Source organism: Cupressus sempervirens, chromosome 10 (genome assembly GCF_028749045.1).
Source record: "Cupressus sempervirens isolate cs-2001-9-10 chromosome 10, ASM2874904v1, whole genome shotgun sequence".
Taxonomy (NCBI): domain Eukaryota; kingdom Viridiplantae; phylum Streptophyta; class Pinopsida; order Cupressales; family Cupressaceae; genus Cupressus; species Cupressus sempervirens.
Window position 1 is genome coordinate 379138834 of NC_143127.1, and position 19855 is coordinate 379158688.

At 35.0% G+C, this 19855-nt stretch overlaps 1 protein-coding gene across 1 annotated transcript in view; it reads right to left on the bottom strand.

Moving 5' to 3' along the window:
* LOC149534254 (ATP synthase subunit B) overlaps nt 1-19855 on the bottom strand; it is a 207022-nt gene that overhangs the window by 74896 nt on the left and 112271 nt on the right. The window contains exon 10 of the mRNA XM_089803181.1: nt 6406-6470. Coding sequence (XP_089659307.1) covers nt 6406-6470 — 65 coding nt within the window. The remainder of the gene's footprint in view (nt 1-6405; nt 6471-19855) is intronic.

Here is a 19855-nt window from a genome sequence, read left to right on the forward strand (position 1 = left end):
TTCTAATGAACAAATATAATATATATTATTTTCCATATTATCTTAAGATATAAATAATAAACAAGGACGCATAGCGTCAAGTTCCTGCCCAAAGTTTATATGATCAAAGTAATAAAAAATATTTAAAATGTATGCAATATAATTATGTTATGTTACTAGAATGTCAATTGATTTATTTATACTTATGTATGTTTAAAATTAAGTTGTAATCTAGAATGTTCAATTTGCTACTTTTAGAAAAGAATTTTATTCTAACACTAATATGTTTTTATTAATATTTTATCACTTTTATTAAACGTTATTTTTAATTTTTGTAAATAGGAAATATATATATATATATCTATATATATATATATATATATATATATATATATATATATATATGATAAAAATCTTTATGATTAGTTTTGTTAAACTAAATTATATTAATGGTAGCTATAAAGCTTGGATAAAAAAATGAAAGTGAAAAAACTAAAAGCAAAAGCATTTTGGTATAAATACTTTCTTTGTAAATTAGTAAAATATCAATATGTTTTAGAACTATATAGAATTAAAAGTTTTAGAATAATAAACGAATATAATTGGACACCAAGATAAGATATTTTAGAACAAGATGAAGATATTTTTAAATTTTCTCAAACTTATTTATTTCATTTCATTATCAACATATCTATTAAAACATTTCTATTGATTATTACAGATAATTGATTCAACAAAAATAGCATGAAATTTTCATGAATTCAAACGAATTCTTAAAGGTTAAATGTGCAGGAATCAGCAATTGTTGGCATTAGAGCTGGATTGTAAGCTTGAATTTTGTGTTTTCGTTATTTGGATGCAATTGCCTCAAATTTGTTTCAGATAATTTAGGTCGGCTCTTGCGGTCGCTTTTAATGAGTTGAACCTATAAATAGTTTTTGATATAATAGACAACACATTTTGCTGTTCTGAAACACTTTTGTTGATTAGTTGTTGATTATTTGTTGATTGGCAAAATTTCCACGATATTTTTACATGAGCTATCGAGCAGTCAATTTCAACTGAGTCCTAATTTTCCTACTGGAAACAAGGGATGAATACAATGAAAAACAATTAGACTCAGAAATGCTTTCTAAGAAAGACTGATCGGAATGTTACATAGTAATAAGTAGTACCGGTCATGCAATGCATGATCATAATCAGGCTTCGTTGTTTTATTCTTGTAGAATAAGTTATTTGTAAGAGTCTTGCAGTGGGCAGTCATGATTCAAAGCTATAAATGGCATTGCATTTGGCAAGGTGAGACATTTTAATTTCTGCAAGCAGTCTTGTTGATCAAAGATGATTGATATTGAATGAATTTACATTAAATTTGCTATTAGCAGTGATCCTCAGTAGACGTTTCTGGAAACAATCATATTTGAGAATTAGTGTCCAATGTCATGGATCTGACCAATGGATCCTTCTTCAGGGATAGAACAGATCATATCAAATCATTCCCTTGCAGTGGTAACAGACTTAAGAGATTCATAAATCAGCTACTTGAGTTAAGTAGGAAATTTTCTCCTCTCATAATAATTTTCGCTCAAGTTTAAAGCTTGGGCAGTGCACAATTGTTTGTTTGAGCTATGGGATAGACTGCTAAATATTCAATCTATAAAAACATTGACGGCCAAACTTCTTGTTTAAATAATTTCAAATTGTAAGCTGTCTTGACAAAGAAAGATGAGTTATTTTGATATCTGCAAGTGTTTTTATGTATCATGGACCATATAAGTAAAAAATAAAAATAAAATATAAGCCACTTTGACTCGAGCAAAATATGAGAATACGTTTATATATGAATCGGAACAAATTACATGAATATGTTTATATATGAATCGGAAAAAATTACAACAATATACACCTGTATCTGCCCTAAATGGACGAATTATTTTCTAGAAGGCTAAAACAATGAATTAACCATCAGAAGTTAAAGGCCCCCTTCGAAATCAACAAAGAATCACACTCGCCAGGGAAAAATATGTGCAGGAAAATGAGAACAAAAGTGCCTTAAAAATCAACGAACAATCAGATCTGCCCAAGCAAAATGAAAAATTGTCTTCCAAATCAACAAACAACCAGATCTGCAAGGACGAAACACAGGCAGGGCAAAACATAATTGCATCGTTGAGAAGCCAAACGCCTCAGCCGAAAGATTAGGCCAAGAAAGAAAGGACAAATCCAAAAAGGCGAGCTGCTACAGAGGGAATCACTGCCATTGAAGCGCAGCCTACAACCAGAGATGGACTAGGAGCTGTTGCCGCCGCCTCCGCAGCATTCGCTATGCATGCCATCACTATTACTGCTGAAACTGCAATGCAATAAATCTTCTTTGCTCCTGTCATTCCAAGACGAGGGGATTTGAAATGTAGAAACCCTAACAAAACAGAAGAAATTCCAAAGGAAATGAATGAAAGCTTGTGCAGAACTAGGGTTTTCAAGAGTATCTAGGCCTAGAGCGCTAAACCTGCACCAAACCAGATGCATACACACATTTCGTCCTACCAAAACTCCAAATCGAGTAACGGAAAAACTTACCGCAAAATCAAACCTCCCCCACCAAATTTCGTCGCTACAGTAGTATATCGATGCAAGCTTTTCAGCAGACTCTTGAAAACCTTCCGATTTAGCTTTTTCTAACGTGCACCGGAAAGAAACTAGCACAAAACGAAATTTTGCAAGAATTAAATTTTTCTAGAGTAGTTAGATTTTTCTAGAATAAACTGATTCTTCAAGAATTTACTATTGTGAAAAAGAAAAAAGCCTAAAATTGAGGGGAGAAAAATAAGATATGTCAGAATATGACAAGTACGTTTAAATATTGTCACACAAATTTATTTGATTTTATTGAGCTGTCTTATCATATTAATGGTAGTTGTTAGGTTTGGAAAAAAAATAATTGTAAGTAGAAAATTAAAAGCCAACTCATGACTGTAGCAAGGCTACAACCAATAAGATTGGAAATAAATATTTTTTATTCAAATTTATAAAGATCAAAATATATGAGAACTATATAAAGTAGAAAGTTTTTAAAAAATAGAAGATGCTGATTGGACAAATTAATTGAACAGTAGCATTCCACTGAATGCTATAGTTTCCTGCCTATGGCACGAACTAATAATATGATTATTATATTATGATATAATAAAATAAAGTAAAAGATCTCAAATAAATAAATATCAAATTAATATAAATAAATAAAACCTTATTATTTGGGTGAAGAGATATGACCATTCCAGATAGAAATCCGATATAAAGGAAGGAAAGTAGGGAACCAAGTATGGGGAAAAATCATCGAACATTAACCATTCAAGTTAGACATTCGTCTCTACAATCGTAAGGAAAGAACAAACTCATTGTTGAGTATTGAAATTGACTCAAATATTATATATGTACCAGAATAAGGAATCAAATGAACAAATATATTCATGAAAAGAAAAGAAGGCAATTCATGCGTATGAAGACATCGAATAAGCAATTAATGATTACAATACAGATGTCAAACAATGCTAAGATCACGAAATGAGACAACATGATCGAATAGAAGGTATCTCCATCCTCCAATACCGAGTATCATTGAGGATATGGTTAAGTCTATATGTTCAGCAGAGAATATTGTCCAGACATGGAAGAAGTACTAGGGAGAACAAAAGATACGAGCAGCGATAATGAATGTGATGTAGATAACATCATACAAATTAAGAACGAATAAGAAGAGGCCCCATGCACAATGTAACTGGAGAAGAATTTAGAAGAACATAAGAAATCAATTACAATACTATCGAAGGAGGAAGAAGACGTGTTATTCTCCAACAGCTTAGACTAAATGATTGATCATAATGGAAGGATAAGAGATGTTATCACCGCCACATCACCAATGTGGGAGGGTCTGCAGGAGACACGAGGATGAAAAAAACAATAGATGATGTAAAGAGAAGCACCTACGTGGAGTCAGTCATAACATATAATAAATGAAAGGAGGCAACTGAAGCGATATATGGAAACTATATGAAATGATATCAACCAAAACAAAGATATGATTATATCGACATGGAGAACATACAAATCATATAATACAAGGAGCAAACTATAATCATTAAAATATGATTGATCAACAATAGAAAGTAGCCCTGAAGTTTCAAAGACACCAAACTTGCCTATAGGGAGAAGAGCCTAGTTACACTACAGAAGACCATTCGCAGTATGTGAGAGGAGATAGATGCTCTTATCTCCCATTCACTGAAACGTGGCAGCCTAGCATGGACAATAGAATAGGAAGAGGAAAAGACCAAGACCTATGACAAGAAGACACAGCAGCAAAATGGAGATCACCGAAGACAAGTCAATAATACAAGCCTCCATACAAGCCACGACATAGATACAAGAGACGGGCAAGAACAAATACAAACAAGAAGTCACTAGTGGAATACAATCAGTGTCTCATTTATAGATAAGGAATATATTTGGTGGAGAATAAGACCAAGCATCCTTCTCAGCAAGCAGCAAGGGAAGAATATGTTCCACATAACACAACAATCATCACTCGATAGAAGAAATATACAATCAATTAAATATAATGTAAAAATGGATTTAATATCATCAAAAGCATAGGAGAATTTTAAGAGGAAGACAAAGAAAATAACCATTAGAAATAACTAGAGTAACATGAAACACATACCAGACACTAGTGATCTAAGGATCGATGGCAAGGAAGAGCAATAACCAAGAAAGATAAGATATAAACTCAATTAATGATACAAATATAAACTAGAGTGAAAAAGACATACCAGTGAGTAACTAAAAGAACGAATATAGTATGCGAAGTTTGTATATCAGAGAAGAGAAGAAAGAAGATCGCAGCATAATGTAATACACAAAGGTGGAGAATAGATTCTTGAAAGGATCAAACCACAAGTCAATAACATTTAAACAAGTAATAAGTTCAATGTATGGATTATTAGGGAAAGGAGGAATAACTTAAGAAGAGTAAAGATAATTTAAATAAGTAAAGGAAAAACTAAGAATTACTTTTGTATATAACTCTGAGAAGATATAAACAATACGAGATCAAGAAGAACTAGAGGGCATCTAATTATAGATGCAAAGTTCCTCTAATAGGGAACTCAAAGAATAGAGGGCATTCATTTAGAATGTCGAGTTCTCTAAAGGAGAACTCAAGGTTTAGAGGGTTTTCTAAGTCGAATGTCAGATTTCCAAATAGGAATCCAAAGAGGGATCTTAGAGGATCCATTAGAGGCAATATATATTGTAGTGGTCAAACATATGCATATGTCAAAGACTTGGTAGAGGTGGGACCTCTACCAAGTAGTGTTATTAGAGATCCCAAAGAGGCCTAAGGGAGAAACTCTTTCTATGACAATTCATAATCAAGACATAGTTCTCACTAGAGGGTTAGGTGATTGGAGAAAGGATCTCTCCTAAAGGATTAGAAAGGGTAGCCTAGGTAGTATTTAGATTAGTATTTATTTAAATCTAATATTGCTAATATGTTTTACATGCAAATTTTGATATTGTATTGAAAAATGGTTGTAAGTTATAGCTTTCGCATGTAAGTGGAAAGTGGGGACATTACAGACTAGTAAAAAGCACTAGGCAAATTCTTTCTCCTCTAAAGAGGCCGAATATAGAGGGACAATTAAGGCAGGTTCTGAAGTTGTTTGGCTTCGTCAAATGCTTGGGGATATGCAAATGTCACCAATAGGCCAACAACTTCATTTGTTGATAACAAAGGCATTATCAATTTAGCACGAAATCTGGTCTTCCATAAGAGAACCAAGCATGTGGATGTTTATGTCACTACATTCGGCATCCAGTTGAAGATGGGACAATAGACTTGCAGTATGTTCCTACAACGGATCAGATTGCAAACATTATCACCAAGCCACTTGGTCTAGATACGTTTGTCAAATTTGGAGGACAACTTGGTGTCATGGATACATTAACCATTAAGGGAGGGTATTATGATAATAGATAGTTTCTATATCTATTTAATGGTTATCTATTGTAATCTGTTGTAAATATTAGAATTTTTCTAATATTTAGCTAAGCATTAGTTATCTGTTAGCTAGAATAGAATGTTTCTATTCTTGACAACTATTTTCTAAGGAAACATCGTCTATTCATTTGTATATATTGATCATTTGATCTATATTAATATCAAGAAGTTTTTTACCCATTACTTCCTGTAATTAAAACATGGCACATGGCTTTTTCTAAATGTTAGAAATTAGGGTATCCTTTGTGGTTTGATGTTTAACAATTGAAAATCTTCAAATAGAATTTAATTTTCCTACAAATCTTTAGAAGCTCTTAAAGAAGCAAAAGAACATATTGCTATTCTAGGCAAACCTAAAATTAGCTTACAAGTCATCTGAAATCTCAACAAGGAGCTCTGACATGGACAAGAAGCTCCAATGGCATTCATCAATCTGCAGTTGCACAACATACAAACAAGTGGGTCATTGTTTTGGATATTAAGCTCTGAAACATGGAAAAACATTCAATATAGAATATTCCAGAAATCAAAATCTTGCAACCCTACAAGTTACGATGTACAGCCATCTACCGTTGCAAGTGTAAACCCAATGAATTCTTCTTAGCATTTTAGTATTATGAAAACCCAACTCTTAATTATTGGTACAGTCATAAAGGCCCCCATATGCTACTGTTACTGTTCTGATACTGATATTGATTCGGGAATATTCGAGTTTGTATTATTTGAAATACTGGCCATCATAATAAAACAGAATTCATAAGTATTGATGGTCAGGGTACAACAAGGACAATTGTAAACAAATAGCAAAAATGAAAACATAAATAGAAGGCACAACTAAACTGCTACTGGTCATGCTGCATATAATTATAATGAACTAATTGGTGATATATGTGCTCTCAAGGAAGAACGAGAATACAATATTTGTTCATAAAGCTCTTTCATTGGACTAGAACAATCGAATGTTTCCTTTTACTTGAATAGATAATATAACACATAAGATATAAGTCATGACTCAAGATTTTACTCCAACAACGATCAATAGGATTTTGTTATTTTCCTATTTATCTTATGTATATAACATTTGAATTACAAATTATTATGTTTATTGCCTATTATTTTGATGTTATTTTTTGGCACATACACAAGCCATATCTTACCCAAGGTTGAAATAAAATGGTAAACTGTTAAAGTGATTAGATTTCTTACAGATTTGTACTATAATGTCTTTTAATTTTCAGAATATAATTCTTACTAATTTTTGTATCTTATTTGCCTGTTGTAATCAGAATATTGATAATCATATTCTTATCAAATGTAGAAATGATGCTTTAATCAATATTGAGAAATACTGATTATTATTTCACAAGTCTGAAACTGATCTTTGATGCTCGATCTCCAAGAGGCACACACTGATTGATTTCGGTATTCCTCTTTGAGGATCAGATCTGCAATAAATATTTATGGAAGAGGCATGTCCCATAAGCAGACATGTTTCCACAAAGTGGAGGCATGTCTGTTCACAGCATGTCCATTCGAATGTGCCATTTCATTACAGTTCAGACACCCAATCACTAATCGGGTATATGCATTAATTATGTCTTTAACTAACATGGTCGATATAGACAATGTAATCAAGTTTGGTCTGATTGTAATCTCTGCACAAACAAATATCTGATCTGAATGTAATCACTGATAATCATTGCTTGATCGGGATTACGTAGAGTACAAGAAATGATAATAATCTGCAAGTAGTAATCTCCAAATGCAGATCGAGAATATACTTAGAACTTATGATGTTTTGATCAGGTACACGAATGATAACTAATTTCTAAAGATTAGATCAAATGATTATATATAAACACATATATATCATAGAATCGATCATCATTCCTATTGCTGACCAAAGCTATCACTTGTTCAACACAAATGCACAAATCCACACCAATTACTTAAATATGCAATCCAAACACACGAGGAATTGTTTCAACTCAAATTGTTATCAGGATTTTTCTTACTTACCTCTATTGCCTTCTTTGTTCTGCAGACCTGTTTATTAAGGACTAAAGATCTTGACATTTATTTAATTTCAGTCTTTAGTTTTATAAATGAATATCTCACCTGCATTTTTAGTTTGCCATTATTGTATTTAATCCAGTACCAGAAAACTTTCCTAATTTCCTAGTAAGCTATACTATCCTTGTATTACATGTCCAAAACAGTTATTTTCCATTGACTTTCCCACTGTTCTGTCATGTCCCCAATTTCTGCCCTTCCTTAGTGACAACATTTTTAGCAAGGTTGGTCTATTATCTGGTTCTCATAGGCCAGCAGAGCATAGAGGGAACCTACCCAGGGGCTTTGAGAGTCATGCATGAGCTTCCCAAGTAGTTTGTAGTAGTAGACAACAGTTCCCTACAATTTAGGAGGGATTCTTAATTTGTAGGGATTGACTAGGAGTGGTCTAGGAGGCATTTGGAGACCTCGACGAACATTTTGGAGACTTAGAGTGCATCTCCTATTTTTTAGGAGGAACTCCCAGTTCAATGACAGTTCTCTCAGACATGCACACAGTAGGGGAGTCATTGGGACTCAATTTTGGTTGATTGGGGCTGTCTCCTACTTTTTAGGAGCATCCCTAGATTTTAGGGATGGACTACCAGTTGACCCATCTTGTTCGGCATCAGTCACAGACAGGTGACAAGGTCAAATTCATGTTTAATTGGTCATTTTGGGCCTTTTGGGACCATTTGGGAAATATTTTAATATATTTAAATATTTCCTAAGTTGGTGATTAAATAAATTAAAATAAGGTTAATAATATAACCATTTTGGAGTAATAAGGGGATTTTGGCTTCAGTTGATCAGGTACACCTATGTGTTATAGCTCGTTGGAAAGGTCTCGAATTATTATACATGATTTTTACTATCTGTAGACTTTTTGGTGCCTTCAACTATGGAATTTTAATAAAGTAATACTTTTCCTATAGCATGGATGATTTTAATTGGGAAAATGTTATTTTATTATATTTTATTTAAAGGGCAAAGTGTAATTTCCCATTAGGGTTCAATTTACAATTGGAAGGGGATATAAGGAGATGGAGACTTAATTTCTTATTATCTTTTGCATATTGAAAAACTTGTTTTTGTGAATTGACTCTGAGAGAGCAATTCTTCATTTGGGATGCAAACCCCAGGTTCTGGATTGGCTGGGACGTAGCCCTCAGCAGTTATTGGCATTGGATTCTTCAGACAGTGTGCGTTGCTATCAGGGATAGAGTACACCATTCTTTATTGTGGATTCAGGTTGCAGATTTATGGTTTCAGCGTTACAGATTGATTCTTTCAGCTGGGATGTGATTCATTGCAGTCTTACGGCTACCATTTGCAGCAGTTTGGCATCATTGTTGGATGTAAGCTCCTTGGAACTGCATTGGATTTATTATTTGGCTTTATAAATCAGAAATCTGCCTGGTACGATTTATAACAATTCTGATTTGGCTCTATGTTCTTATTTATTTTCAGTCTCCTCTCATGTTTATTGTTCATTATTCATTACTATTGTGAAAACTATCAAAAAACACAAAACAAAAACAAAACCTTCTGCAACTTCTGTCTATTCTCAAAGACCATCAAAGAAATCACAGGAAAATATAGTTTATTAATTTAAAAACTACAACAGATCAGCAAGGGCATCTATCAGGGATCTTTCAGTGGTATCAGAGCCTACATCCTGCCAGCCTGTAGGGTTTGTGAGAAATTGCCACAACAGATTTTGGCATCTGGGTATTGGATAAAAAGTTTTGATAATTCATATTAGCAGTACAGGGTCGATTTTTGCTCTGGCATGTTAGTTTCCGTTGGTCAGCGTGGTAGTTCATTATGGCAAAATTGTTAAGAGATATAACCCTGTGGAAAGAATGGGAACAGTCACAACAAAAATTCAAGCTTCAATTGCAGCAGTTCAACGATTCTATGTCAAGGAAATTTGGACATGCTAGTGGATCATCATCTTCTTCTAGAAAGGATCCATTGCCACTAGATAGGAAAACGGAAGTAATTAGCATACTTGAGGAGTATAATACTCTTCCTCAATATGTTAGGGAGAACTTTCATTTCAAAGATTACATTGACATGCATCCAAAAATTTGTCATAAGGTTAAGCTTGCAAAAAAGGAATACCATGCCATAGTTGATGATATGTTTTCATGTCAGAAAGAAGATTTGTGTCAACCTATCCATGTTCATGATAAAAACACCATAATGGATCAGTCACTTGCATAGCACACCATTGATTCATCAAGTTGATCACAAAATGGAAGAGATTACAATCATGGATCAGTCCATTAGAGATGCTGAAAGCATGTCTCCAAGGTCTGATCCCTATTCTAATTTTTGCAATAGTAGCTCTAGTCATGTGGTATCATCCATTTCACACGAAGGTAATGAGGTTGTTGAGTCTTCCTATGATGGTACTCAGGTTAAGTATGTTGCACATGAGATTTATATTGTGGATTCAAACCACAAAGGTTTTGATTGTGTTTACCCCACCTTAGAAGATGTGAAAAAGGCTCAAGAGACGTGCAATGGATGGTCACATAGAGCTAAGAAGGCCAAGATGCTTGTTGCCCAAGCAAGACAACACTTACAAGAGGTCAAGGAAAGATGCAATTAGCTTGATAATGCAAGAAGACAAAGAGAGTCATACATTAGATCCTTATTTCTTCCAAGGGAAGAAAGTGAGGATGTTGAACATACAAGGGAAGAGCTTCTTGAGGTAAGTCCACAAGAAGAGCATGTTGAGATGTGTGAAGAGGAAAAGAGTTATGATTTAGAAAACTCAGTTTGGTCTAGTTTGCATCATGAAGTTTATGGCGTTCCTCTTTTAAAGAGCCCCTTGAAGGCTCCAAACAATGATGATATTAGTTTCACACTTGATGGACCAACCACGTGTGTTATTTTCATTTGTGTGGAATGGAACATTATTGATTCTGATTTGGTTAGTCATGCATCATCTACAATGGAAGGACAATTGTTAAGATCATATGAAGCATCTTTTCTTAAAGAGATGATTAGGGAGACTAAGAGGCTGCTTACTAAGAAGATATTGCATTTTGATAATGTTTGGTTTGTTTGGCATACTACACCTTGGAGTTTGTTAGTAATGGAAAACATATCAGTTATGGAGATAGAGGTATGGATCAGATTTTGGACAGCTAAGGCAGTTAATGGGACATGTTATATTCGTTTGAACACACCCCATGGACCAGCACCTTTAGAGGAGTCACATACCTTGGAAGGAGAGGCAAGAGAAGACCGCAAAAACATTGTGGAAAGGTATGAACATACTTCTGATTTTCTAACTTTGAACAGCAATTCTCTTTCATCTCATGAGTCAAACTTTGAACCTTGGGTTGGTTACATTCAAGTTGGGGTGTTCAAGTGTGAAGTTGATCCTTCCCTACCAAGAGTTGATGACATATTAAGTTGCATACCTAGTAGACCAGCCACAAAGAGCCTGTCTATGTTGAGAATTAGAAACATCTCTCAATCATCAATGGGTTTATCACCTCTTCCATATGATAGGGCAGCGATGTACCTTTTGATTGAACATTCAAACTTTTTAAATATTACATTGGGCTTTCAAGACCAAAATATAAGGGACTTCGTTGGTTACATGGTTAAACAAAACATTTACTTAACAACCTTTAATGAAGGCACACTAATTTGTGAAAATATAGGTAAAGTTGCAGCAGCTATTTGGAAGAGTTGGAAAAGTATTCAACAAACTTTCCTTGCCGATGATTGGCTCATTTGTGAATTCCTAACAACATTGGTTGTTGGTAGTAATTGTGGCTTCATTTGGAGTAAAGTTCTTAGTTGGTTGGATGAGGTACAGTTTCACAACAACAACATAATGAGTATCAACATGCCGGAGGGATGTGTCAGTGCAAAGATTTGGGATCTTGGTATCAACATGTGTCGGGCATTTCTTCAGTGGATTCATATTGAGTTGCTTCACTTTTGGTATATGGATGTTTACATCAGAGTAGTGTAGTGATTGGGTGGAGCAACATTTCTCAGATCGATATGGGATTCAGGAATTGATAATCCTACAATGTTGGGTACAAATGACACATGCTTTGGTTTTCCTCATGATGGCATACATACTTCATCTTCGAGTTTGTCATCTACATCCATTGATATGGCAGTGGTATCCTTGTTGATTGGTGATTCCATACTCTTTGATTCTTTATGGACTAGTGGTTGTCCAAGCCGGAATCATTTATTACTTGACTTGGCATTGACCACATCCATGATTCAGTATGAGGGCATTGAGGAGTGTTTCTTTGGGACATTTGTTGTTTGGAATTGGTATGATGATGTCTATGATATCATTCGAGTTGCTGGTCAGAATTATAGCAGCATTGTTAAGTGGTCATGTGGGTTGGAATACTAGTTTATGGGAGTTCACATTCACACCTTGTTGGTTTGCTTCATTGTATGTATGTTTCATGGAGTGCGGTTGAGATACTTCTTCATCTCATTCAGCACATTTGGTATTTTGGTTTGGGATCCGGGCCTTGGTCTCATTGATACATTGATGCTTCAAGGTCCTAATGAATTGCTTTACAACTTGTGGTTCACTAATATTTATATCAGAGTGACAAAGCGTCAGCATGGTGGTTCCCTTTTGAGGCGGATTTGGAATCCTGGAATCACTTGGATTTGCAGTTCAATAGTTGACAATGTGGAAGCCAATGTAGGCTTAGTAGAGTTTCCGCCTTTAGTGTTCCAGTTTGGTTTTTTCGGAGAGCAATTCATTGAGGAGTTGACAGAGTTGGTACAGTATTTGATTGCTCTTCCTTCAGGGGGTTTTCATGAGGCTACTTGTTTGGGTGCAGTGCAGGACAGTGTTTCTAGAAGATGGAACTACAAACCTTCCAGGATGGCTTGGGACCCTAGGATCATTCTTGGTTATGGTATGGACTTGTCTAATGTTTGTGGAGTTGGATTGACATTGCTTGAGGACAAGCAATCTTTGGGAAGGGAGGACTGTCATGTCCCCAATTTCTGGCCTTCCTTAGTGACAACATTTTTAGCAAGGTTGGTCTATTATCTGGTTCTCATAGGCCAGCAGAGCATAGAGGGAACCAACCCAGGGGCTTTGAGAGTCATGCATGAGCTTCCCAAGTAGTTTGTAGTAGTAGACAACAGTTTCCTACAATTTAAGAGGGCTTCCTAATTTGTAGGGATTGACTAGGAGTGATCTAGGAGGCATTTGGAGACCTCGGCGAACGTTTTGGAGACTTAGAGTGCATCTCCTATTTTTTAGGAGGAACTCCCAGTTCAGTGACAGTTCTTTCAGACGTGCACACAGTAGGGGAGTCATTGGGACTCAATTTTGGTTGATTATTTTAGGGATGGACTGTCAATTGACCCATCTTGTTCGGCATCAGTCACAAACAGGTGGCAAGGTCAGATTCATGTTTGATTGGTCATTTTGGGCTTTTTGGGACCATTTGGGAAATATTTTAATATATTTAAATATTTCCTAAGTTAGTGATTAAATAAATTAAAATAAGGTTAATAATATAACCATTTTGGAGTAATAAAAGGATTTTGGCTTCAGTTGATCAAGTACACCTATGTGTTATAGCTCGTTGGAAAGGTCTCGAATTATTATACATGATTTTTACTATCTGTAGACTTTTTGGTGCCTTCAGCTATGGAATATTAATAAAGTAATGTTTTTCCTATAGCATGGATGACTTTAATTGGGAAAATGTTATTTTATTATATTTTATTTAAAGGGAAAAGTGTAATTTCCCTCTAGGGTTCAATTTACAATTGGAAGGGGATATAAGGAGATGGAGACTTAATTTCTTATTATCTTTTGCATATTGAAAAACTTGTTTTTGTGAATTGGCTCTGAGAGAGCAATTCTTCATGTGAGACGCAAACCCCAGGTTCTGGATTGGCTGGGACGTAGCCCTCAGCAGTTATTGGCATTGGATTCTTCAGACAGTGTGCGTTGCTATCAGGGATAGAGTACACCATTCTTTATTGTGGATTCAGGTTGCAAATTTATGGTTACAGCGTTACAGATTGATTCTTTCAGCTGGGATGTGATTCATTGCAGTCTTACGGCTGCCATTTGCAACAGTTTGGCATCATTGTTGGATGTAAGCTCCTTGGAACTGCATTGGATTTATTATTTGGCTTTATAAATCAGAAATCTGCCTGGTACGATTTATAACAATTCTGATTTGGCTCTATGTTCTTATTTATTTTCAGTCTCCTCTCATGTTTATTGTTCATTATTCATTACTATTGTGAAAACTACCAAAAAACACAAAACAAAAACAAAACCTTCTACAACTTCTGTCTATTCTCAAAGACCATCAAAGAAATCACAGGAAAATATAGTTTATTAATTTAAAAACTACAACAGATCAGCAAGGGCATCTATCAGGGATCTTTCATATAATTACATATTTCTGCAAGAACATAGGGGCAATAGACCACATAACGTAGCTTACCTAAGTATTTTAATAAGGTAGGATCATGAAAGGATGATATGACAAACCTTCCCTAGCATATTTGTTACTGATTCTATGGTACCAAGAATGCAGGAATGTACATGAAAAGTAGCAATGAATACTATAACATCAGATAAAAAAGTCTTTCATATGGACTATATCTTATTTAATTGTTTGGTATCGTAAGGCCCAAAACAGTATACCTTCCCTCAAACAGACTTGATTTTTAAATGACAAGAATTATGTGTATTGTGAAGAGCACATAAATATACTTGGGAAGCAAGGGGGTTTAACAGTTTATAAACAAACTTTGCTTTTTCAAAACATGATTAGATGCTATAGCAATATTTAACCAACCCCGCATACAAGATCTAACAACTAAGAACACTATACAATACAAAATTTAGGTGGAAACCCTTATGGGAGAAAACCACTGCACAAATATTGCTTACATTTAAAATCTTCTTACAGCTTTGTAGACACCAAACCACAGGAGAACAATTATGCACTAACTTAGCAAGAGACACCAATTTTTCCTTTAGGAATCACCAACTTCCATAACAAAACAAGATTATGCCCTTAATATGTTGCTTTTTCAACAAATGACGGATACCATGATGATATCATTCATCTCCTCCACCAAATTTACAATCTATTCTTTTCAAAACTTCATATCTTCTTATTCACCAATCTGCTATAAACCCAATTATGAATCTCCTCAAAACTCTTTTCAGGAGTCTGCTATTAAGTTTATTCTTGCCACAATTTCTTCATAAATATCTACAAATATATTGTCAATTTCTGCTCCTCTGTAATTTCCCCTTTTTATATTACTTGGAAACTATGTAGGCTAAAGAGTGCAAGAACAGATATATGACAGGATATTGAATTATAAATGCTAATTAATGAAATTTGTTAATAAAATATGCATATGACTGGTAATCCCAAATGCTATGATAATGGAAATGTACTAATGAATTATGATGCAACAGCATTATGCCATGTACAGATGCAATGATATTGGAAGTGCACATAATGGAGAAGGGAAAAATATATATACAAATGTAATTCCAATGCCATAATAGAATACAATGGATAGTTCAATTCTATAACTGCAATATACTTGGCAGTTCAGAGGCTATATAGATTTAAATATGTATGTAAACTAGCTGACTCTAATTTAGGAATTTAAAATATGCACATTACCCACTGAGTCGCCTCTGATATAAAATAAGATGTATGCTGCAATTACAGGATGATCACTTGGCACAAAATGTCGTCTCTCATGTTCTTTTATAGATTATGCAATCTTCTCTTATGAAACATATCTAGTGTATCAAATATGTATATGCTCTTGTTTAGTGCTGTCTCTGGTCTGCCTAATAATGCTTGCAATTTTATGACAGTTGCTCCAGTAACCATTGTGCTCTACTTGAGCAGAATCCACAAAGGGAGTTCAGTTTATAAAATCAATTCTCCATGTATGCTTTAGATAGCCAATTGGTATGGTATATATACATCTCGAAGAGGAACAATAGTGAATCAATATAACCATTATTGATCATGGAATCATTATCGTTTGTCTAGTGTGGTCAATGCATACAAAGTGACAACGCAATGGTGAATACGCAAATCAACTATGTTTTATCGTTTCTTAGTTACTTCTGCTACCCAACATACACTAACTACTGAATATAAATGGAGATCAATAATAGTACAAGTATTATTTTATGCTGCACCCTTCTTATTTGTCTTTGGGTACCTATATCCAGCGGTAGTGGCCTGTCGTTGATCACCAAACACGGGCCTTGTTTGCTAACAATCTTGTCCATTATCTTGTCTTCGACACTCTCATACAACCAATGTCGACCTGCTGTGCTTATAATCATTGTCCATGCTCTCTTATATCAAAAGACTTCACGAATTGCATCCAGCATACTCTTCAACTGTTCATATTTTGTTCTTGGGCATTATTTGATAATGTCCAAGAGACCTAATCGAATAACCTCTCCTCGTATATGCCTTTGATTACGATGTCTACATGGTGTATGTCGTCGGTAGAAATTGTGTATCAGCCAACGGGTCCCTTCAAAAAGGTTCTTGTTATGTAGCCGACGGGTCCTTTCGGAAAGGTTTTTGTTATGTAGCGACATGTTGTATGTGGCCGATGGACTCCTTCGGGAAAGTTCTTTGGAAAGTATTTATAACCCCTTCGAGAAGCATTGTATTCATCTTATTATTCAAGCATTTTTGATTTGTCTGAGATTTTTAAATTTATTTTCTTTTTTTAAAGAGTGATGAAAAAGCTACCGTACGGATTTTGGAAACCAAGCACTATACGGATTTCCAAGTAAGCAATTTGAGTCAGGGTCACCGTACGGCTTTTCCAGCCCAAGCCACCATCAAATTTTAAAGCCAGCTAATGTACGGCTTCTTGAATACTCACCACTGTACGGATTCTTAACTGTTCACCATACGGTTGTTGGAGGAAGAGTACGGTTTTTGCATATTATAAAGTCTGAGTGAACGGATTTCCCTCTACGGATTTTCCAATCAAGAGTATGATTTTTGTGCAGTACGGATTTCACCAGGTTTAGCATTTTGTTACGATTTTTTTTTTGCATAAGCTTGAGAGCGTACGGATTTTCCAATCAAGTGTGCATTTTTGTGCTGTACGGATTTCACCAGGTTTCTGCATTCGTATGGCATACAGATTTTGGAAGAAGTTGAAGTGAAGGCAATGTACGGATTTGCTGGAGCTTTGAACAGTACGGATTTTAATATGTGATGTACAGATTTTATAACAATAATGCAGTGTAAAGTTTTTTGAAGGGATTTGTCGTACAGATTTTGCATATTGTGGTGCAAGGCTTTTGCATAATGTGGCGTATGGATTCTACAGGTTTGGGCATACGACTTCTGCATGTTATTGCATTCAGATTTTGAATGACATTACAAGTTATTGCATAAGGAATTGGCGTACAAGGTTAAGGATGTAATGTAACAGAGGGTGGCAGGAAGTTTTACAAAAAAAAAAAAAAAAAAAACGTTGACATATAAGTAAATTTCAATATTTAATTAAAATTTACTTCAATTCTAATATTAATATTCTAAATTTGGGGACATGACAGCCTCCCCCTCTTGAAAATTGCTTGCCCACAAGAATTCTTATATTATCAATGATTCCTAGATCCCAAACTTGAAAGTGCCATCTTGGTAGAACATAACTAGGTTGGTAGGAACAATCATTCCTTGTGATGGGTGCTGAAACGTGTCAGGACCCTTTAACCATTTGGTCAACAATTGATGTTGTCATTATGCAACAATATAAACCTTCTTTACCAGGTTTAAAAATTCAGCATGTAGTCTTAAGTAGTCATTTCTGAACAACAAACTTATAAAGTTTGATTGAGGAATTCTTAGTGCCATCATTACTGGGGTCTATTGTATGGTTCCCATAGGGTCTCATTATTCTCTTGATTGAAGATACATCAAAATTCCAAAACTTGATTTTATCTTCTCCTATATGTGACTTTGAACCATCCTCTTTCTATATCTTACAAAGTGGATTGTCCATTCTGATTCCCAACAGTGGATTAGGAGTAAATTGGAGATTGCTTTTGGTGAAGGCATTATGAATCATTTTTATCCAAACAGCTCTCAATGCTTTCTTTATGGAAGATGCAACGGAATCCAATAATCTGTTTTCATCTTTGCCTTCGTGTCACTTCAGGATAGCTTCTTCATATATCTCAAAGAGTGAATTGGCATTAATTTTGTCCTTTTCAATAGGTCAAGGATTGCCCTTGTCTATAAATTCGGACTCATCGTCTTCCAACCAACCTTCATTTGATCTTTGTGGGTAATCTTTCAAGCTATTATCATCTTTCCATTCCCTTAATGTCAGTTTCCCATGTTTACCAACCACAAGAAGATGAAGTGGAATACACAAAGTACAGCATTAAAAACAGTACTTTCTCTATTTCTCACCCATGAGTGCTAAGTATTCTTTGTGAGGTGAAAGAGAATTCTGATTGGCGATCTTTGCATAAGCTGAATTTGTTTCAAACTTTATGATGACATCTCCCATGTGTGATCCCTGTGATGATGGTAGATTAACTGCATCATACACATGGATCCATGTGCTTAACTCATTTGAGATATATGATGAGTTAATAGTCTCTTCTTCCTTTCCATTTACTAGTGGTGTTTGATGGTCATTTCTTGCATTATCCTTCCTTGGGTATTCAATATCTCTTTCTCCCTTTGCTGTAATTACTTCCATTCTCTTTGCTGATGCACGGATGTGAGAGACTTGTGGTGCAATTGCAGTGTTGCAATCATTTATCCCTTGTTCCTTACACTATGTATGCTTACCATATTCCCTTTTTTAGTCCATGAGATGATTGTTATATTTCTTAGGAGAGTATTTTATTTGTAGATCAATGTAGTCCTATAAAGAGATATCTTTTTGAAGACTACTATACAACTAATCATGTGTAAATTGCTCATATACATCTATTGATTTTGGCTCTTGTTGCCATTGATCTTGTAAATCAGCACAAGTAACTGTTGTGGGTAAATTCTAAATTGTAGCCGACGGGTAGAATTGTATCCAAAAGGGCGCGTGACGGTTGAGTCACCCCTTCGAGAAAGTATATGTACACCATCCGGAAGGGACTTTGGATAATCATCATAATCATATTGTAAGCATTGGAGTGCATATTGCATATATGAATAAAGTATCTACTCTATGTTATATCTTATTGTACTACATGCGATAAGTATTCGTTTACCCTGTACAGTAAGCATTTGGCGTCGTTGCCAATCAAACCTGGAACAAAGGAAGTATTATAAAGATTAATGCCAAATCTACTTAACAAGGATAGGAATAAGATAAAAGATAAGGATGAAATATGCACAGCACAAGAAATTTTAATTTTAGCACAAAAGGCTAAGTGCAAACAAAAGCTTCTGCATCTTACCGACAGGCATTGAAGGGGTGAAGGAGCACAAATGGAGGGAGTGCATTCACCTAGCAGACTGAGGAGTGCCGAAGAATTGCTAGAAGAGACTCGACAGCGATTGAATTTGGTGGAAGAGACAAGGGAGGAGTTCCTTAACTTATATGCACCAAGGGTAGAGAATCCGAACGGAAGGGAAGTAACTGGCATGGCTCGAAGTGTCGAAGGAGCACAAGCGTGCAATGAACTCTTCGTTCCCGATACACCCGATGAATGGATACAGACAGATAATCGAACAACTTCGCTTGAGGAAG